At 50.8% G+C, this 15,543-nt stretch overlaps 2 protein-coding genes across 2 annotated transcripts; both read right to left on the bottom strand.

Moving 5' to 3' along the window:
• Positions 1–138: 138 nt before the first annotated feature.
• IUM83_00622 (G2/mitotic-specific cyclin S13-7) lies at positions 139–1,321 on the bottom strand (the record flags this gene model as incomplete). Its single annotated transcript, XM_067924406.1, has 3 exons — positions 139–544; positions 696–1,087; positions 1,172–1,321. The coding sequence occupies 3 exons, from the start codon at positions 1,319–1,321 to the stop codon at positions 139–141; spliced, it is 948 nt and encodes a 315-aa protein (XP_067789286.1).
• Positions 1,322–2,063: 742 nt separating this feature from the next.
• On the bottom strand, positions 2,064–15,285 carry IUM83_00621 (Dynein heavy chain; the record flags this gene model as incomplete). Its single annotated transcript, XM_067924405.1, has 4 exons — positions 2,064–2,196; positions 2,287–2,468; positions 2,548–7,495; positions 8,522–15,285. 4 exons carry the CDS (start codon positions 15,283–15,285, stop codon positions 2,064–2,066), a joined length of 12,027 nt encoding a protein of 4,008 aa, XP_067789288.1.
• Positions 15,286–15,543: the final 258 nt, after the last annotated feature.

Here is a 15,543-nt window from a genome sequence, read left to right as displayed (position 1 = left end):
CAGCAGGAAGAAGCCAGCCGCGACATAAATACTTGACTACGCCCTAACAATTATTTGCCTCCCTCCTCTCGATCGTTGCAGCTGCATTTGAAGAGGCCGCGACGAACGTCGAGAGATGAGGCTGCCAGCACCAGCACGTCAGAAGTCGGCCACACCGGTAGGGGAGTCGTCCCGCTCGTAGTTCTTGTTGCGAGGTCCGAAGGTTGCCTCAAAGTGCTCCCAGACGGCTTGAAAGCACGGCGCCACCTGCTTCTCGTCGTAGCCCGTGAGCACGGACAGCTCATCCCGCCAGAGTGGGGTCACGCCGAGGGCCTTGCGGGACGCCACCAGAATGCCTGCCGCGACGACCGACGGCCTGTACACCTGCAGCGAGTACTCCTGTAGCACGAGGTCGACGAAGAACTCCGCGTACTTGCAGTAGTAGCCGTGCGCTTCGTCCACGAGCTCGGACCCCAGCAACCTGTCGTCGGCGAAGAGCACGGTCTGACCCATGTAGTGCTGTAGGAAGTGCAGCGGCGTCACCACCGTGAGTCTCCAGCCCAATCTGCACAAGCAAGCAAGCAAATTTAGCGCAATTAGGGGGTTACGGCACCACACATGTCCGTCGTCCTGCAAAACTCCCACTCAAAAACGGAGCTGTCCGTTGGGGCTGTTTTTCCCCTGACGAACTAAAGACAGCAAAGAGCCGCACGCACTTTTGGAAGATGTCGGCCTCGGCGTCGCTGATCTCCTCGAATGAGTACATGCGGTTGCCCATCTCCCAGAACTCGGCCATGGGCGGCAGCTCCTCCTCCGTGCCCAGGAACTTGAGCGCCATGCGCAGGCAGCTGAGCGCCAGCAGCTGGAACCGGTCCTTGCGCGGCAGCGGCGCGTCCGTCGCCAGCACCTTCTCCAGGTACCCCACGGCGGCGTGCACGTACTCCTTGCGCATGCGCAGATGCGTCTCCCCCACGTCGGCCATCCAGTCCACGAGCACGCGGCGGTACTTGAGGTACTCGTAGTGCTTGGAGAAGTCCGGGCGCACGAGCTCCTGGCGCAGCATGGCGCGGTACACGGCGTCCACGTCGCGGTCCTCGAGCGCCACCAGCTACGCGACGGAATGAAGAAATTATTGTAAAAAAAAAGCATTGTCAAAAGTGAGGTCTCACTCCGGGGAGAGGGAGAGACGCACGTTCTGCTCCTCGAAGGAGAGCTCGGCGGTCCAGGGCGCGTCGGACACGAGCAGCCCCAGCACCTCGCCCGTCTCGGACTCCTGCGTGCTCATGAGGTCGTCGTCGTCCAGCACTTCGTCGCATTCGAGGCATTGCGCTTCCCACTCCATGGTGGCTAACCGGCAGCTTTGGGGAGGAGGGAGGGGAGGGGGGCGAGGGTTCGGGTGCTGAGGTGGCGACTTGCCCTGCCACGCACTGCCGAGGAGATCGCTCGTTGTTGCCACCGCCACAAAAGCGCTAATGCAGGACGAAGGCAATGCGCTGCACCCAGGGCAACACCTGGCACTGCTATGTGAGACCCGTCCATACAAAAGCCAAGTGTCGCCTTGAAGCCCCGTTTCTGGCGGGAGATCCCTCTCGCTCATCCCCTCTAGCGGCATTTCCTATCGACCAAACTCCCCAAAAGAATACTCAAAACTACGTACTGCCCCGAACAGGGTGTTTGGCATCGCTGTAGCGGCCCGAGGCGAAGTGCACACCTGCCTACATGTATTGCCATGCAACAATTATGTCGGGCGAAGAAGCCTGCTCTGGGGGCGACGTTCGGAGCACAACCAGGCGACGAGGTATTAGCCGAAGTTTTAAACAGCCCTAGCCCGGATATGCGCTTAAATTAGGTGACAAGCGTTTTGAAAAGCAACAAATGCGGAATTCGAACCCAATGGCTGCAATGGAAATGCTCGCTTCGATGCTTGAGTGGACAGCGTACAACGGAATCTTACCATAGGAACGCGAGCAAATAGTCATTTTAGAGTGCTACTGATCGCGGGGCGGCAAAACGCTATGTGCTCGGCACTGATATGATACTGTAGCCATCTGCGCTGGGCCCAGATGAATCACCCGCAAGTGGTCCTAATCGTCCAGTTGGGACAGCATGGCCACGCCACGAGCCACCCAATGCGCCTCCACGCGGCTTGTTGGCAGCCGGATGAAGCAGATGAAGTTCGTCGAGTGGCCAGTTGTCGACAACGTGCCTCGCCGCTCGCTACAGCACGAAAAAATGAATCACTTAGAATAGGATCGGACATCTCAAATTCCAGGATTCAGGACTTCGATTGCAATTTGCACAACGCACCTCGTCTTGTAGACCGGACACGAGTACGAGCTGCGTTGACTCATTTCGGTCTTCTTCACCGGTCGGAAGAGTAGCACCGGCGCTAGCGAGAACAGCACCTTCGGATCTGACTCCGCCAGCTCATTCGTGGCTTTATCCCACTTGGCTCCTTCGAGGAACAACCCTCGCACATACACACCGTCCTGCCAGCACAGCACAACAATATGTAAGTTTGTTTGCTAATACATTAGCTCAATGTCTTCCGTCAAGGACCAATCGTACCTTTGGCGGTTGTGCGTAGTCGTTGCGCGGCATGGGCTCGTGGTCGAAGCCCAGTTGGTCAATTGGCAGGGTGTACTTGCGCGCGTAGTTCTGACTGGCGCCCGTCAGGAACGCTTGTGTGAAGAAGAACCCTGAGATCCAGAAGACGACAGGCGGCTTCTCCAGCAGCCACTTGTTGAAGAAAGCAATTCTCTCCAGCAAGTCGGTCACGTAGCTACCCAGCGGCTTTAGGGAGGGATACGACTTGGACGCCCATAGTGCAGGGATTTTCCCGTAGAATAGACTCTTCGACACATTCTCAAGCTCCGCCGACATGACTACGAGACCCTTGAGAGCCTTCCGCAGGCTTTCCAGACTCGAACGGATAGTCGACATGAGGTTGTTGAAGCGAACAAGCTCTTGGCAGAGCACCGTATTCATCGACTCGTCCCAACGCACCGGATAGCGAATTTGAGCCACCTCCATGTCAAAGTTTGGTGGCAGACGCTGCAGAATGTCATTGGCTACAACCTCCACCAGCTCTTCTTGAGATCCGGTGCTGCCTTCGCTGCCTCCACCTGAACTTTGGGTAAGTAGCACGTCTCGGCAAAGCTTGGCAGTCGCATTCTGGTCTTTTGTGATGGTGGCGTTGTCGTGGAGTCCAAACACCCCGGGAGGAGCGACCAGAGGTAAACCTTCGATGAACTTCAGATACGAGTCGTAGTCACCATCGGGTGGCATCGTGTACACTCCTTGTTCATCAAACGCGTAGCCTTCTTTAAACACATCCAAGCAGTAAAACTTGCCCAGTACAGACATGAGCGTACGGCGATCCTTGTCATCCGTCACACGCCCGCCGTAGTTACACTCACCAGTGCAATAATTCAGCGCACGCAGAGGTAGCTGCACGTTCTCATCAATAAACATGGCCAACTGACGAATGCTGATACTCAGGTCGGACTCATTGAATTCGTACTGAATGTTCCATCCGAGTGGCCCAAACTGCCGGCGCTCCCGCACCAAAGCATGGAAGAAGCACAACGAGTATAACAGCACACGGAACTCGGTGCCCTTGACAACGGATTCCAAAAATCCCTTCTCGCCTATTGGGTCTGACATGTATGACCCCATGAGATTTGCGCGGAGGCCTTGTGGCGGTTCGTTTGTCATCTTGACGCCATTTTGCAGCACTGCTGCTGGGAACACATCAGACGGGTACGTCGTGCACCACAACCGGAAATCAGGGTGCGTGTTGTCGAGTTTAATGTCCTCGGCAATCTTCTCCATTACGGGCATCCAGCTTGGTGCTAAGTGGCAGTTTTGCAGGACGACCCACGAGCCGGCCTCGCGAGCACGAACGATCATTCGCTCGGCGATGGGCCCCTGACCTTGCCCAAGAGAGATTGTCTCCGCTTTCTGCTGAAGCGAGTCTGCGAACTTGAGTACGGAGCTTATCGGATCCGATCCTGGTGATAAGATAAACACTAAGGGTGACGATACGCTGCTATCTGAATACGAAAGTGCCAAATCAAACTGCGGTGGCTTCACGAACTTCTCGCCCATTTCTTTGACAAGGAACTGCTGGATTCCAACGACTAGCACATCGGGACGAATACATCGAAGCCCCAAGAGCCGACGGAACTCGCTCACTCTACCCATTAAGCCGGGGAACGGAAGGGTGTGGCCGATTGGGCTGTCATATACAGCCTTCCACTGGTCCTCGCTGTCGATAAATTCTTCAATGATGCCGTGGAAGGCTGGCAGCGCGCTCAGTCGAGAAAACTCGGCCCACTGCTTATCACTGAGCCATAATTTAGCGGGATTAGGTGGCGGCTCTGAGAGAGCGACACCTCCAGTAAGCAAGAAATACCATTCGCTGCTTTCAATTTCATGTTTGCCTTGCTTGATCGAAATGCACAGCAAAAACGAAAACATGAGTTTGTCTTTTTCTAACAAGGAACGACAAATGTTGCGATAGAGCGAGTAGGTGAAGTGGGCGTCAAGGTTATGCAGGCGCTGGGCTAGATCTGGCGATCGATCACTATTCAGGATGCTTGCGATAAACAAGTTGATAAACCACGACAGCGAGTACTGGTAGACTGGCTCAATATTGGCGAGTTGGTCGATGCAGAAGAAAAGCACCTGGCTTGAATAAGCCACAGGTTTGTAGCCTTGTCTGACAGAATCGATCTCAATCTCAGTCTTTTCAGCAACCTGTTGCTCCTTTTTGATTTCATCTGCCACTTGTTTGCTCTGATTCATGGTGTTGATAGCGTCTTCGTCCTCAAGAATGTTACCCTGCGACGACGATAAAATGTTCAGGATTTTGTCTTCGATCTCCTTAAGTAGTCCCTTGTTGCGAGCATTTTGCACAATCAACTTGTTCTTTTGCTCTTCCAAATCAGGTCTCTCCTGCGCAACGACGATTCCCAAAAGCTGGTCTTCAAGACCGTGCGGTGTGATCATAAAGTTCAGCAACGTTACTTTCACAGATACTTCCGGTAGATAATGCGGGTTCCGATACTTAGTTGTAATGTAGAACCGGAAGTTCTCGGCATATTCAACTGTAGAGTCACCAAGTCTAATGCATGTCACTCCACCCTGTTTGAACGTTTGCTTTAGTAGTAGCGGCTCTAGTGACGGGTCCAGTTCTTCGCCGACATTTTCAAGCAGCACGGGTGTACCAAATTGCACTGCGTTTTCAAGCGTTCTCATGTAGTCTGCATCCGTTAGCTTGATCACCGTCATTTGGTTTTCTTTCTCCATATTGCGAATCCATTTGTTAGCTTGGCCCTGCGGGTCGATCATTAATGGCCACCTTCGTGAATTAAACACGATGATACCGTTGTCCACAGAGAAACCATCAGTGGGGAGACCATCGATGTTCCACTTCCGAATCTGAACTGCATCGCCAAGTGATCCATTGAGAGACGGCGAGTCGCTGCATGGGATATTAAGTTGCTTGCAACGCGCTACCCAGTCGAGCACTGCATCCTGCCGGTATAATGAAGTGAAAGGTCCGAGATATGCAACAACTCCTGCCGAGACCAGCACATCCCCGGTGAGGCGGCTGTATTGTACCGCCAACTGCTCAGCGAATTCGGTCCAACGCGTTTTCTCGCCACCAAGACTTTCAATCAACGTGGATGCTCGGACAAGCTTCTTGCCAGTAAGATCCACTTGATACTCGAGGTTTTCTTTCTGTTTTGTGGCCGAGTCAAATTGCCGCTGCAACTCTGCGAGTCCGTCCTCCACCTCTTTCAGCTGTGACAGTTTCTCGTTGAGTTTTTGCATAACCTCGCCGAGCTGCTGCTCAGCTACCTTTAGCGCTTCACGCTTAGGTGCTACTACCTTGGAAACATTGTCATACAACGCCATCGCGTGTACCCACTTACATAATCCTGCCGCTGCTTTTGAGGCCTTCTCAGCCTTTTCTGGGCTGAAATTCTCGTCGGCGATGTACTTGCTGGTGACAATTTTCATCGTTTTGGGGTCAAGATTGTCCTTATCGAACTTCTTCAGCGTTGTGATAAAGGTCGGGTCGCTTAGCATTTTCTGTGACGGACCCCAGTAGTCCATGATACGCTTCGAAGGGTCCTGCGGGTCTGGAATACGAGCTGGTTTAATGCCAAGCATCACACAAACACCTTCGCACACCAACTTTACACCGGCTGGAGGGTTACTCATAGCTTTTACTTCGTTGATTTCGCTCGGTTTGATTGTATCAAGGGCCTTCAACGCTTCTTCCAGAGCTGGGATGGCTTCCGCTAGGTCAGCCTCCACACTGGCTTTCTGCAGCTCGCATTCTGCTTTCGATGCATCAGCTACTGCAACGTCAGCTTGTACCTCGCTTCGCTGGATTTCGACTCCAGGAAGTTTGGCTTTGATTTCTTCCATCAGAATGTCCGTGTCTTTTTTGGACTGGTCGAGAACTGGTTGCAAGTCTTCAAGTTCTTTTCGCATCACTGCAACGTTGTTCTCCGCAAAGTTGATCTTGTCGAGACCAACTACGTAACGATTACGAGCACTTTGTACAGCTTCACGCCGGCGTGCAAGGAAGCTCTTGAAGGCCACAATCAGTTCGAGGTACGAAGTCGGTGTGACGTAATTTTGGCGACGCAATGATTTCAGGAATCTGTCGGAAAGTTCCATCACGCTTACGTGGAAGTACTGACAGGTGTCTACAATGGCTTTACGTACATTTGCGCTATCCATCTCCACGTCAGCTAGGAATTTCTCGGCCACTGCGACCAGGGCGTCTGAAGGCCACGCTGTGAACCAGTCTATCGTACAACAGTTGATCAAGGACGGGAACTTCCGTAATCTATCTCTGAAGGCATCGCCGATAGGAGAACACGCCAATACAATGTGCAAGTTACTTCGCACTCGTTGCAAGAAAAACGAGTACAGTTGGGTCTGGTTCATGTTGTCTCCCACCGCCTTGCCAAACTTCTCTTTTACATGTGGCCGAACGGCTTCACAGATACCCACTCTTTCATCATACGGGAACAAATTCGGGATTTCTCCAGAGTTTAGCATGTTGTTAATGTCTTCTACAAAGCCGTCATACTTGATCTGAGTATCACTGAAAAGGAACACAAGCGGCCGCGCGCCTGTGCCAGCCATACGTAGCACGTCTTTCATATCTTCGCGCCACTCAGTCATTGTATAGTTTTTCGAGATTTCAATCTGCTTGATCTCAAAGTCAACTATAAATGCAGATAATCGTGTCAAACTTTGTCGACCACTGCCTCCCACACCAACAAGAAGCGCGTTTCCACCAGGCATATTGAGCACGCGAACAATTCGTGACAAGTGCTCAATCGCGAACAAGAACATCACCAGATTCATTGGCTTGCGGCTTATGCCATTGTATTCGGTCAAGTATCCGTCCAGACACTGAATGAGCTGTGCTATGCCATCAAAGTCCGAATCCAGACGAACATCCACCTCTTTGTAGAGCCTGGGGCTGGCATCAGGATCCATGTAGTCTCCAAAGAACAGGTTTCGCATATCAACGGCTGAGACCGGACCCTCACGACCTCGCTTGAGGCTGGCAAACACCTTGTCAAAGTTCGTTGCGAAGTGTTTGATCGTGATTTTCTTTTGGATCTCGTTGAACCATTCACGGTCCTCATCATCAATCAAACGATCACCGATCACCCGAAGAGATTCATGCACCCACAGTTTTACCAAACTATTAGCATTAAACTGATCGTTGGGCACCACAAGCATAATTCCTTGAACGATTCGAGAGAAGTCACGAAGATTAAATGTGTAGTGCGATTTTTTCGGAGTAGGGAGTAATGACATCATAGCAGATTGATACATCTCCAGCGTTGCGGATACAACTGCCTCTGAAAGTCGCTTCACCTCCGGAATGAAAGGGTTTGAACCAAAGTACCAGTCCAGAATTGTAATGAAGATACGAGTGAGCGTCGTATCATCAAACTCAGAAAAACACAACAGGTTGAAATGACGAAGCAACCGAGGAGTGACGTGGTTTCTTCCGCCACCAGGTGGTCCCATTGCTGCTAGCACGATAGTATCGACAATCTTTCGCCATGACATTTCCTTCAGGTCGTAATAGCCTTCACTATCGATAAGCTGTCTTACCAATTCGATGGGTGGCTGGGCTCCATACGTTTCCACCAGTGGCATATTCAGGTCGTCAACAAACACGATGGCGTTCTTGCCCAGAGGGGGACCAAACACACCTTTGCGTCTTTTGTCAAGCTTGCCGTCAATAATATTTTGAGTCATGTTGGCTGACGTTTTCGCAGAGAATGACAGCATGATCACCGAATTTTGGTCCTGTGGTAGCACCTCGTTCAAAATAGAGGTCATGTAGCAGGACTTGCCAGTTCCTGTAGGTCCACAAACAAGCACTCGTCTTTTGTTGGATACGAGAAGCTGCACCAAATACTCCAATTGCGCCGTAAAAATTGTCGGTACGACAATTTGGTTGAACGGTGTGTTGGGCTGAATCACGTACGTTTTGAGCATCTCTTCCCACTTCAACCACTTACTATCTTCAATGTAAAAGTAGTAGTCGTGCAGGTTGCCCTTGCTAGGCATCGGGAGTCCCAGTACGTAAGTATTTTTCCCATCTTCGAAAGCAGGCTTCTCCCATTTGCGCACTTGAAGTGCACGGCTTACCACAATATACTTGCTTTCGAGTATCTGAATGTTCTCCATAATGGAGCGCACGAACTCACAGAAACGAGTTCGCCCTTCGGAATTAATGGTCTCTCCAACGGACCAAGTAAGAGAAAACATGAAGAGTGCCTCGATGGTTGCTTTCTTCTTGGACGCTGCATCTTTTGGGAGCTTGCATAGCTGCGCTTCAAAGATGTGAATGAGACTTTGCACGAGGTTCGTATCGACAGTTGGGGAAAGCTCAACCAATTCTTTTCTGACAAATGCAATGCACGGTTCGACAAGCCACGAAAAGAGGAAGTAGATATGGCTTCTCTGCTCACTGTTGATTTCAAATGGCCCGAACGGAGGCTCCTTGCTTCCTTCTGGCACTGTGATCGAGTCAAGCCATGAATTGACCACCGGAATCCAACCTAGTTGCTCGGGTTCCATGTAAATCATACCACAACGAGACACTGTTGCGGGTGATGCAACCAATAGATCCATAGGCTCGAACATCATGCTCATGACAGTACTCATCGCAATGATCTCGCCACTCATCAAACACAACTTGCGGTTGTCGTCGAGAACGGTGTTCATGTTTTCAATCCAAACCGCATCGACCGGTCCATCGAACATAAGCCATTTGCGATCTGGAGAAGGATTATTAGCCAAATTTCGATAATTAATGGCAAGCACACCGTCGTTCCATTCATGAGAGACGGCATCGAATTGACCATAGAGCTGTCCCATCGTCACCGACTTTGGATTGATCACGGATACAATGACATTAGTATAGCGGTGGTCGTTAGGAAATTGCTGATGTAAGTGCGCCAGCACTTCTGACAGAACACGCCACGAACACGTCTTTCCCGAGAACGGCATTCCTACGACCATGAAACCGTGTCGCACGATCATCATCTCGTAGATCTGGATCACCTTCTCCACAAAGTTAGGTACTGGTTGTAAATTCATTTGCTTGCAAACGTGATTAATTGAGTTTAACATGTCGACTCGATCAGGTGGATCGATGGTCACGCCAGGGAACAGATCCGACACGATACCGTTGAATAAAGGAACGTCGGGGGATAGAAACTTGGGTAAGTTCACGTCAATAATAGATCGCAACACCAATGTATCTTCACGCAAATGTCCTTCTGCACGCTTCAAGTTGCCCGCAGCTCGGAGTACAGCCATGACAGCTCGCATTCCGTAGTCGTAGTGAGATTGGGACGACAACTGTTCAGAGCATAGAGTATAAGTAGTCGTGATTTTCTTGGACAAGGCACTAGCATCCATATATCCGTATGAATAGAGCATGATCTCGGCAATCATGGCATAATCCGGTACCATCATCGCCACAGTACGGAACAGGACTTTCAAGTTATCAGGTAGTTCTGCTCGCCCTGCATATCCGGGATTCATAGTGATGAAAGGGCAGCAAGTTGGGTTGAGCCGTAGCTCTGTGCCTTCGAAGATAAAGTTTGCCAGATTTTGTGCTTTTGCTAATTGAATGCAAAGAATCTGTTGAGCAATCACCGACAGTACCTCCAACTGAATACGATTGAACTCATCGAAGCACGCCCACGCGCCGGAACTTGCAAGACCCTTGAAGAATTTCCCCATTGCAAGATAATCAAGACCGTCAGAACAATTCGTGACCACGCATTGGATGGCGATTGCTTTCGCAAGATCTTTTGTCGTTTCTGTTTTGCCCGTACCGGCAGGGCCTTCCGGTGCACCACCGAGATTTAGATGAATTGCTCCGGTCAGCGTTCGATAGCACCTATCCGTCAGCGGTGTGATCACCAATCGCATGCTATTTCCTAGATACTCAAACGCGTACAGAGCCAATGTATTTATCATCCGACACTCGAGGGTGTGTGGCTTGCCGGTTGTTGCCGAGACACCGCCCTGAATCCAATAGTACCGCAGTTGAGCAAGCCAATCGAAGTCTAATTTATCCGTGATCTTCAGGTCAACCAATTCAGCAATTGTATCGCGGTTGTGCACGTCCATGACCACAAGTGCTCCCAGAGTAATACGAATCAGCTTTGGGAGCTCCCCTCGCACCATTTCAACGGTTCTCTTGAGTTCTTTTCTGAGAACTTCAAGGTGATTGCTTAGAGCGTTAGGATCGTTCACGCAACTATTAAGTGCTTTCTCACTATGCTGAGTCCACATCGTTTGGTTTACAGCCAGCACTACTTGCCCAGGCCACTGCTGAACCCACTCCAGTCGGTCTTTCGTTGGGTAATCCACGATAGAGCCATCCAAATGGAAAGCAACACTTTTCTTCATGGTCATCTCAACCTCTTCCAACCAAACCTCGACATTTCCCCCGGAGTTGTTTGGATTAATAAGATTTTGTGATATCTTCTCATACCGGAAGGGCACTTTTTCCATCTCAGGGCTAAGCATTCCGGTGATATCCAAATTGTCCTGAAACTCAAGTAGAGAAATTCCATCGAATGCTTTTTTGAGGTGGGGCTGGACACGCAACGGGTCTTTTGTTTCAGCAAGAATTTCGAGCAATTCATCATTTGACAAGAAGAAGAAACGCGGGAAATATAACCGCTTCGTCTCCAAGTAGTCATTGAGGCCTTTCTGAATTGTGTCCAAGTCCATGTTCGACTGTTGTAACCCCGGAAGCAAGTCACTTCTCTCGGCGACTGTCAGAACCGCCGGAGAAGCTACGGTTTCTTGCATGTTGCGACGCCAATTTGCATCGACTTTGCGGAAAAGCGCGCCTTCTGTCGGCATTTGCCGCATAATATCATCCGAGCTAAAGATTGGCTCGAGATATAGCCACGTTGCTTGCACTTTAATCCAGTTATCCATGATGTCTTGAATCGAGATAAGCATTTTCTCCCATTTGCTGATTCGCTCGAAGTATGGCTTGTTATACCGACTTCCACGCATAGATTGGGTCTTCACGATTTGGTCGTCAATAATTTGTTGGATTTCATCCGTGGAGCACAGGATAGAAGTGCCAGTTGATCGATACACCTTTGTGGAAAAGTTGATACCCACCCATTCCGTCTCCATTTTGTCGAGCGCTTTCTCCAATGAGTACTCCTTAGAAGCACTGACACAGGTCTCTTCGATCGCGCCTGTGAAGCGGTGCAATCCGAGCTCTATCATCTGGTTGATATTCGATCCCTCGTGAACTTGAACCTCAATGCCTGTGATACGCTCGATCTCCTCCCAGTGTCGGTCGCGCATACCGGGAGTACACAGCAGTACCATCAATGGAATAATGTTATCAAGCATATCATCAAGCGTTTTCTTCACCTCTTGAGCCATTGTAATAGCCACCGCATACACGTCAGTATTTTTCTCGCACTCCTTGATAATTTTAACAATTGTGCGGCGGAACTGATCACAGTCGCGCTCGATTTCTTCAGCATTCACAGTTGCCAACGGTGCCTCGCGACTAAATGTCACCTTCTCCATCGTTTGAGAAATGGTAGACCACAATTTCTCGATGGGGTTGAGCATATCGTACAGATCCGTCAAAGCAGTTTGGTTATTCGTGATACTCATGCCCAGCATCGCTTCCTGCTCTTTAATGGACTCGGCCTCAGCTTCAGCATCTTCAAGTGATTTCCGCGCCGCCTCGATACGCTTCAGAATGCTCTCTGAGTCCGCCAGATTTGCATAATCCCTCATTTTCTCTATACGACGCTGCAAGGAAGAAAACTGACTCGAGAGCTGTTCTTGGCGACCTTCCACAATGAGCTCCAATTCGTGTTGTCGCTTAGTCTGAAGCTCCATACTCTTCCGTTGGAAGCCTTTAATATTCTCTGGCCATCGAAACGTGTTGAAGAAGAGCTGGATCTCTTCGCGGGACATCTGAAAGTCGAAATCCTTGAGAAACTGGATGCAGCGGCATACGTCGTCGTAAAGTTTGGTATTCAAGACATCAATGAGATCAATACTGGTGACGTAAAACTTGTCAAGTGCTTTAAGCTCGAAGGAGTCTAATGGCTCCGTCACCAACTTGGCCCCAATTTGCTCATACTCTGCAATCATCGAGCTCATCTGCTTCGTATTGTCTGTTGACACTTTGCTTAGAACCTTGTTCGCGTGGGCCTTGATCTTGTTCACTAGTTTGCCTTTAACATCGGTACACGAAATCGCTAAGAGCTTGAAACTGTATTTGTCACAGATTTCGTCTTTCACACGGTTTTCCAGAACTTTTAGTTCATTAAGCTCATGCCGGTAAACCAAAAGAATATCATTGGCAGTCTTAGGCTCCGCTGTTCCTTCGCCACGCAACAGTTTATCGCTTGAGTCAATCAACGCTTCAAGTTTAGCCTCATATTCGCCGTTGATAAGATAGTCGTAAGGCTGGAAGAGAGCTAGAACGTCTGTCGGGTCATGCATGTGCTCTGCAATAAGCTCAGCCAAAGTATTTTTCGCCTTCACAACAAAAGTGTCGTCGAGTGTCATGGTACTTGGACCGAGGGTGGCTGAACTGCGAAGCTTCGAAGGGATTTTTGATTGGCCATCAATTCGAGGAAAGTTGTGCGAGGACTCGACAATGATGTCGATACAGGATGCAATCTTTTCGCGCAGCATATTTGGGGAAGGCTCGATAAAGAAGCCGTCTTGCGTTCTGACTGTTCCATCACTGGTGATAGTACAGTCAACCGAAAGAAGCAAAGCAGATTCGCCGTTAAATGTAGGGCTTGAAAACTGTCGAATAAACCCAACAAAGGTATTCACCGATGTCTCAACAGATTCTCTCAAGTTCCTGGCCATCAAGACAGACGCTGCGTCGAGAACGCCAACAAAGTTCTGGTACAGAGCTGCTTCGGGATCCTCAGAATTTGCATTTGAGCTATTCAGGCGATCCGGCTGGGGTTTCTGGACAAGCCCTTCAAACTCCAATCGGTCTCGCAGAAGCTTGTTGTGAGCTTCATGATCCGGCGAGCCTCGTGATGGGTCACCTTTGAGTTTAGAGGGTGATGCACGATTGCTAATGACCGCAACTTTTACTGCCCCCGCCGCTCCAGGAACAACCGTGTTTTCAGCTGGGTTTGCGCTGGCGCGGATGGCATAGTAGTGCAAGTGCAGTGCGCATTCATTCACTCTCTTCGCTGCTGCGGAAACCCAGCATGTCTTCAAACAATCCTTCACAAGGTCCGCACGTCTGGAGATTGCATCTACAAAATGATTCACAGTTTTCGGTAATGCCGTTCGGAATTCCGGACTATAGACGTCCACGAAAAGGATCGTTGAGAAAGTAGCCCCTCCTCCATTCGGCGACATTTCCCATTCGGGTGGCGGTGTCTCCATAATCCACTGTTCCTGGAGAGCGAAGGTCACTGGATTAATAGCAAACAAATTTTGTTGAATTCGACTACGTGCCAGTTCTGCACGAAAATTGTCGATTCCGGTTTGGCGCAGAACCCGCCAAGCGTCTGACTGATAAATCTCGTCTGTCCACCACTTCTGCTCTGCCTGTAGAAACGGAGGATAAATGTTCATTTGCAGGCATGTGTTTGCGTCAAGAAGATCGTACGAGAGCATGCTTCGCGCGACAGTTTCGTAGTAATCTGCGTATACTTCCTGGAAAATCTCTGCAATCATGGCTTCACTTCGATCATCAAAAGTCTGCAAGCCCTCTGCATCTAGCCCTGTTGGTGGTGGCACTTGTAAACGTCGAAGAATGCGATGGGGGCGGTCCGGAGCCATTGGCACCGTTCTGGCTGCAGCCAGGTACAAATCCACCTGCTTCCAGTAAGCCTCCATCGTTTTCACGTAGCGGCGCTTTTCCATTTCAAACGTTCTTGGGGTGGCCTGCACGGGTTCAAGCTGTAGTTGTCTGCTTGTTTTGCTTTCATTCACGTCGAGAGAGAACTTAGTCCGCGACTTGGGGCTTCGGTGTCGAGGTTTCGTCGGGGACGGCGAGCGGAAAATGCCCTGACTGTTCTCCACGTGCCGCGCGTAAGCTCTCGATCCATCCACGTACACACTAAGCTGCTCGGTTTCGCCTCCATCTACTGTTTCTTCTCGGGGAGAAAGCAAACTATCCTCCTGCTTTTCACCGAGCTGTACGGATACAGACGACTTATTCGGTGATCCCCGTTCGAGCACCGGGCACATTGCCATGGGCCGCAATGACGGCGACCTCAGAGGCGACTTTGTAAAGGTCACGGGCATGTGCGCCTCCCTCTTTGTGAAATTCGATATCCTCTCGATCGTGAGCGTCCGCGCCGACTGCGTGTAGAACGCTCCAATCCGGTCGCTGAGACGGTAGTACCCTCGGTCCTCCACGCTCGCCGTCACCTTCTCCCCGGCGCGGTAGGACGCGTGCAGGAGCTTCCTCTGCTTGCGCGGGGGCTCCCCTCCGCGTGACAGCGGACCCATTAGTCCTCCTAGCGGCCCCATTGTCTCCAGCATCTCGTCCTGCGAGCCTTCCAGTCGGTTGATGCGTCTCTCCGACCGCGGACTCGCGTCTTCGGCGGAGTAGTCCCGGACGTCGCAGTTGCGCGTGTTGATGGCGCACTGCAGCATCTTGAGACGCGCCAAGCGCACGGGGCTGCGCTTGGGCGAGCCGCGCGCCACATACGGCGACGTGGCGTCGTCCCAGACCTTCGCCTGGCCCTTCATTGTCAATTGCGGAGCTCGAGCTCGACTAGCCGCCCCCCGTTTTTTCCTGGCGAAGGAAAAGTGAAGGGGTGCAAGCCCAACGGGCGCCTCTGCTTATTAGTTCACTCTCTTCGCACTGTGAGCTCCGTGCCTGGAAGAGGTTGGTCTATTCGGCATCTGTAAGAGCGGGGTATGCTGGTATCGATACAGCTCTGAACCATTGCAAACAGGAGTGTCCAAGTGAGGCTCACTTAGGTACCACCGATACAAAGAATTGAC

This window comes from Phytophthora cinnamomi, assembly GCF_018691715.1.
Source record: "Phytophthora cinnamomi strain GKB4 chromosome Unknown Contig53, whole genome shotgun sequence".
Classification (NCBI taxonomy): domain Eukaryota; phylum Oomycota; class Peronosporomycetes; order Peronosporales; family Peronosporaceae; genus Phytophthora; species Phytophthora cinnamomi.
This window is presented reverse-complemented; position numbering and strand designations above follow the sequence as displayed.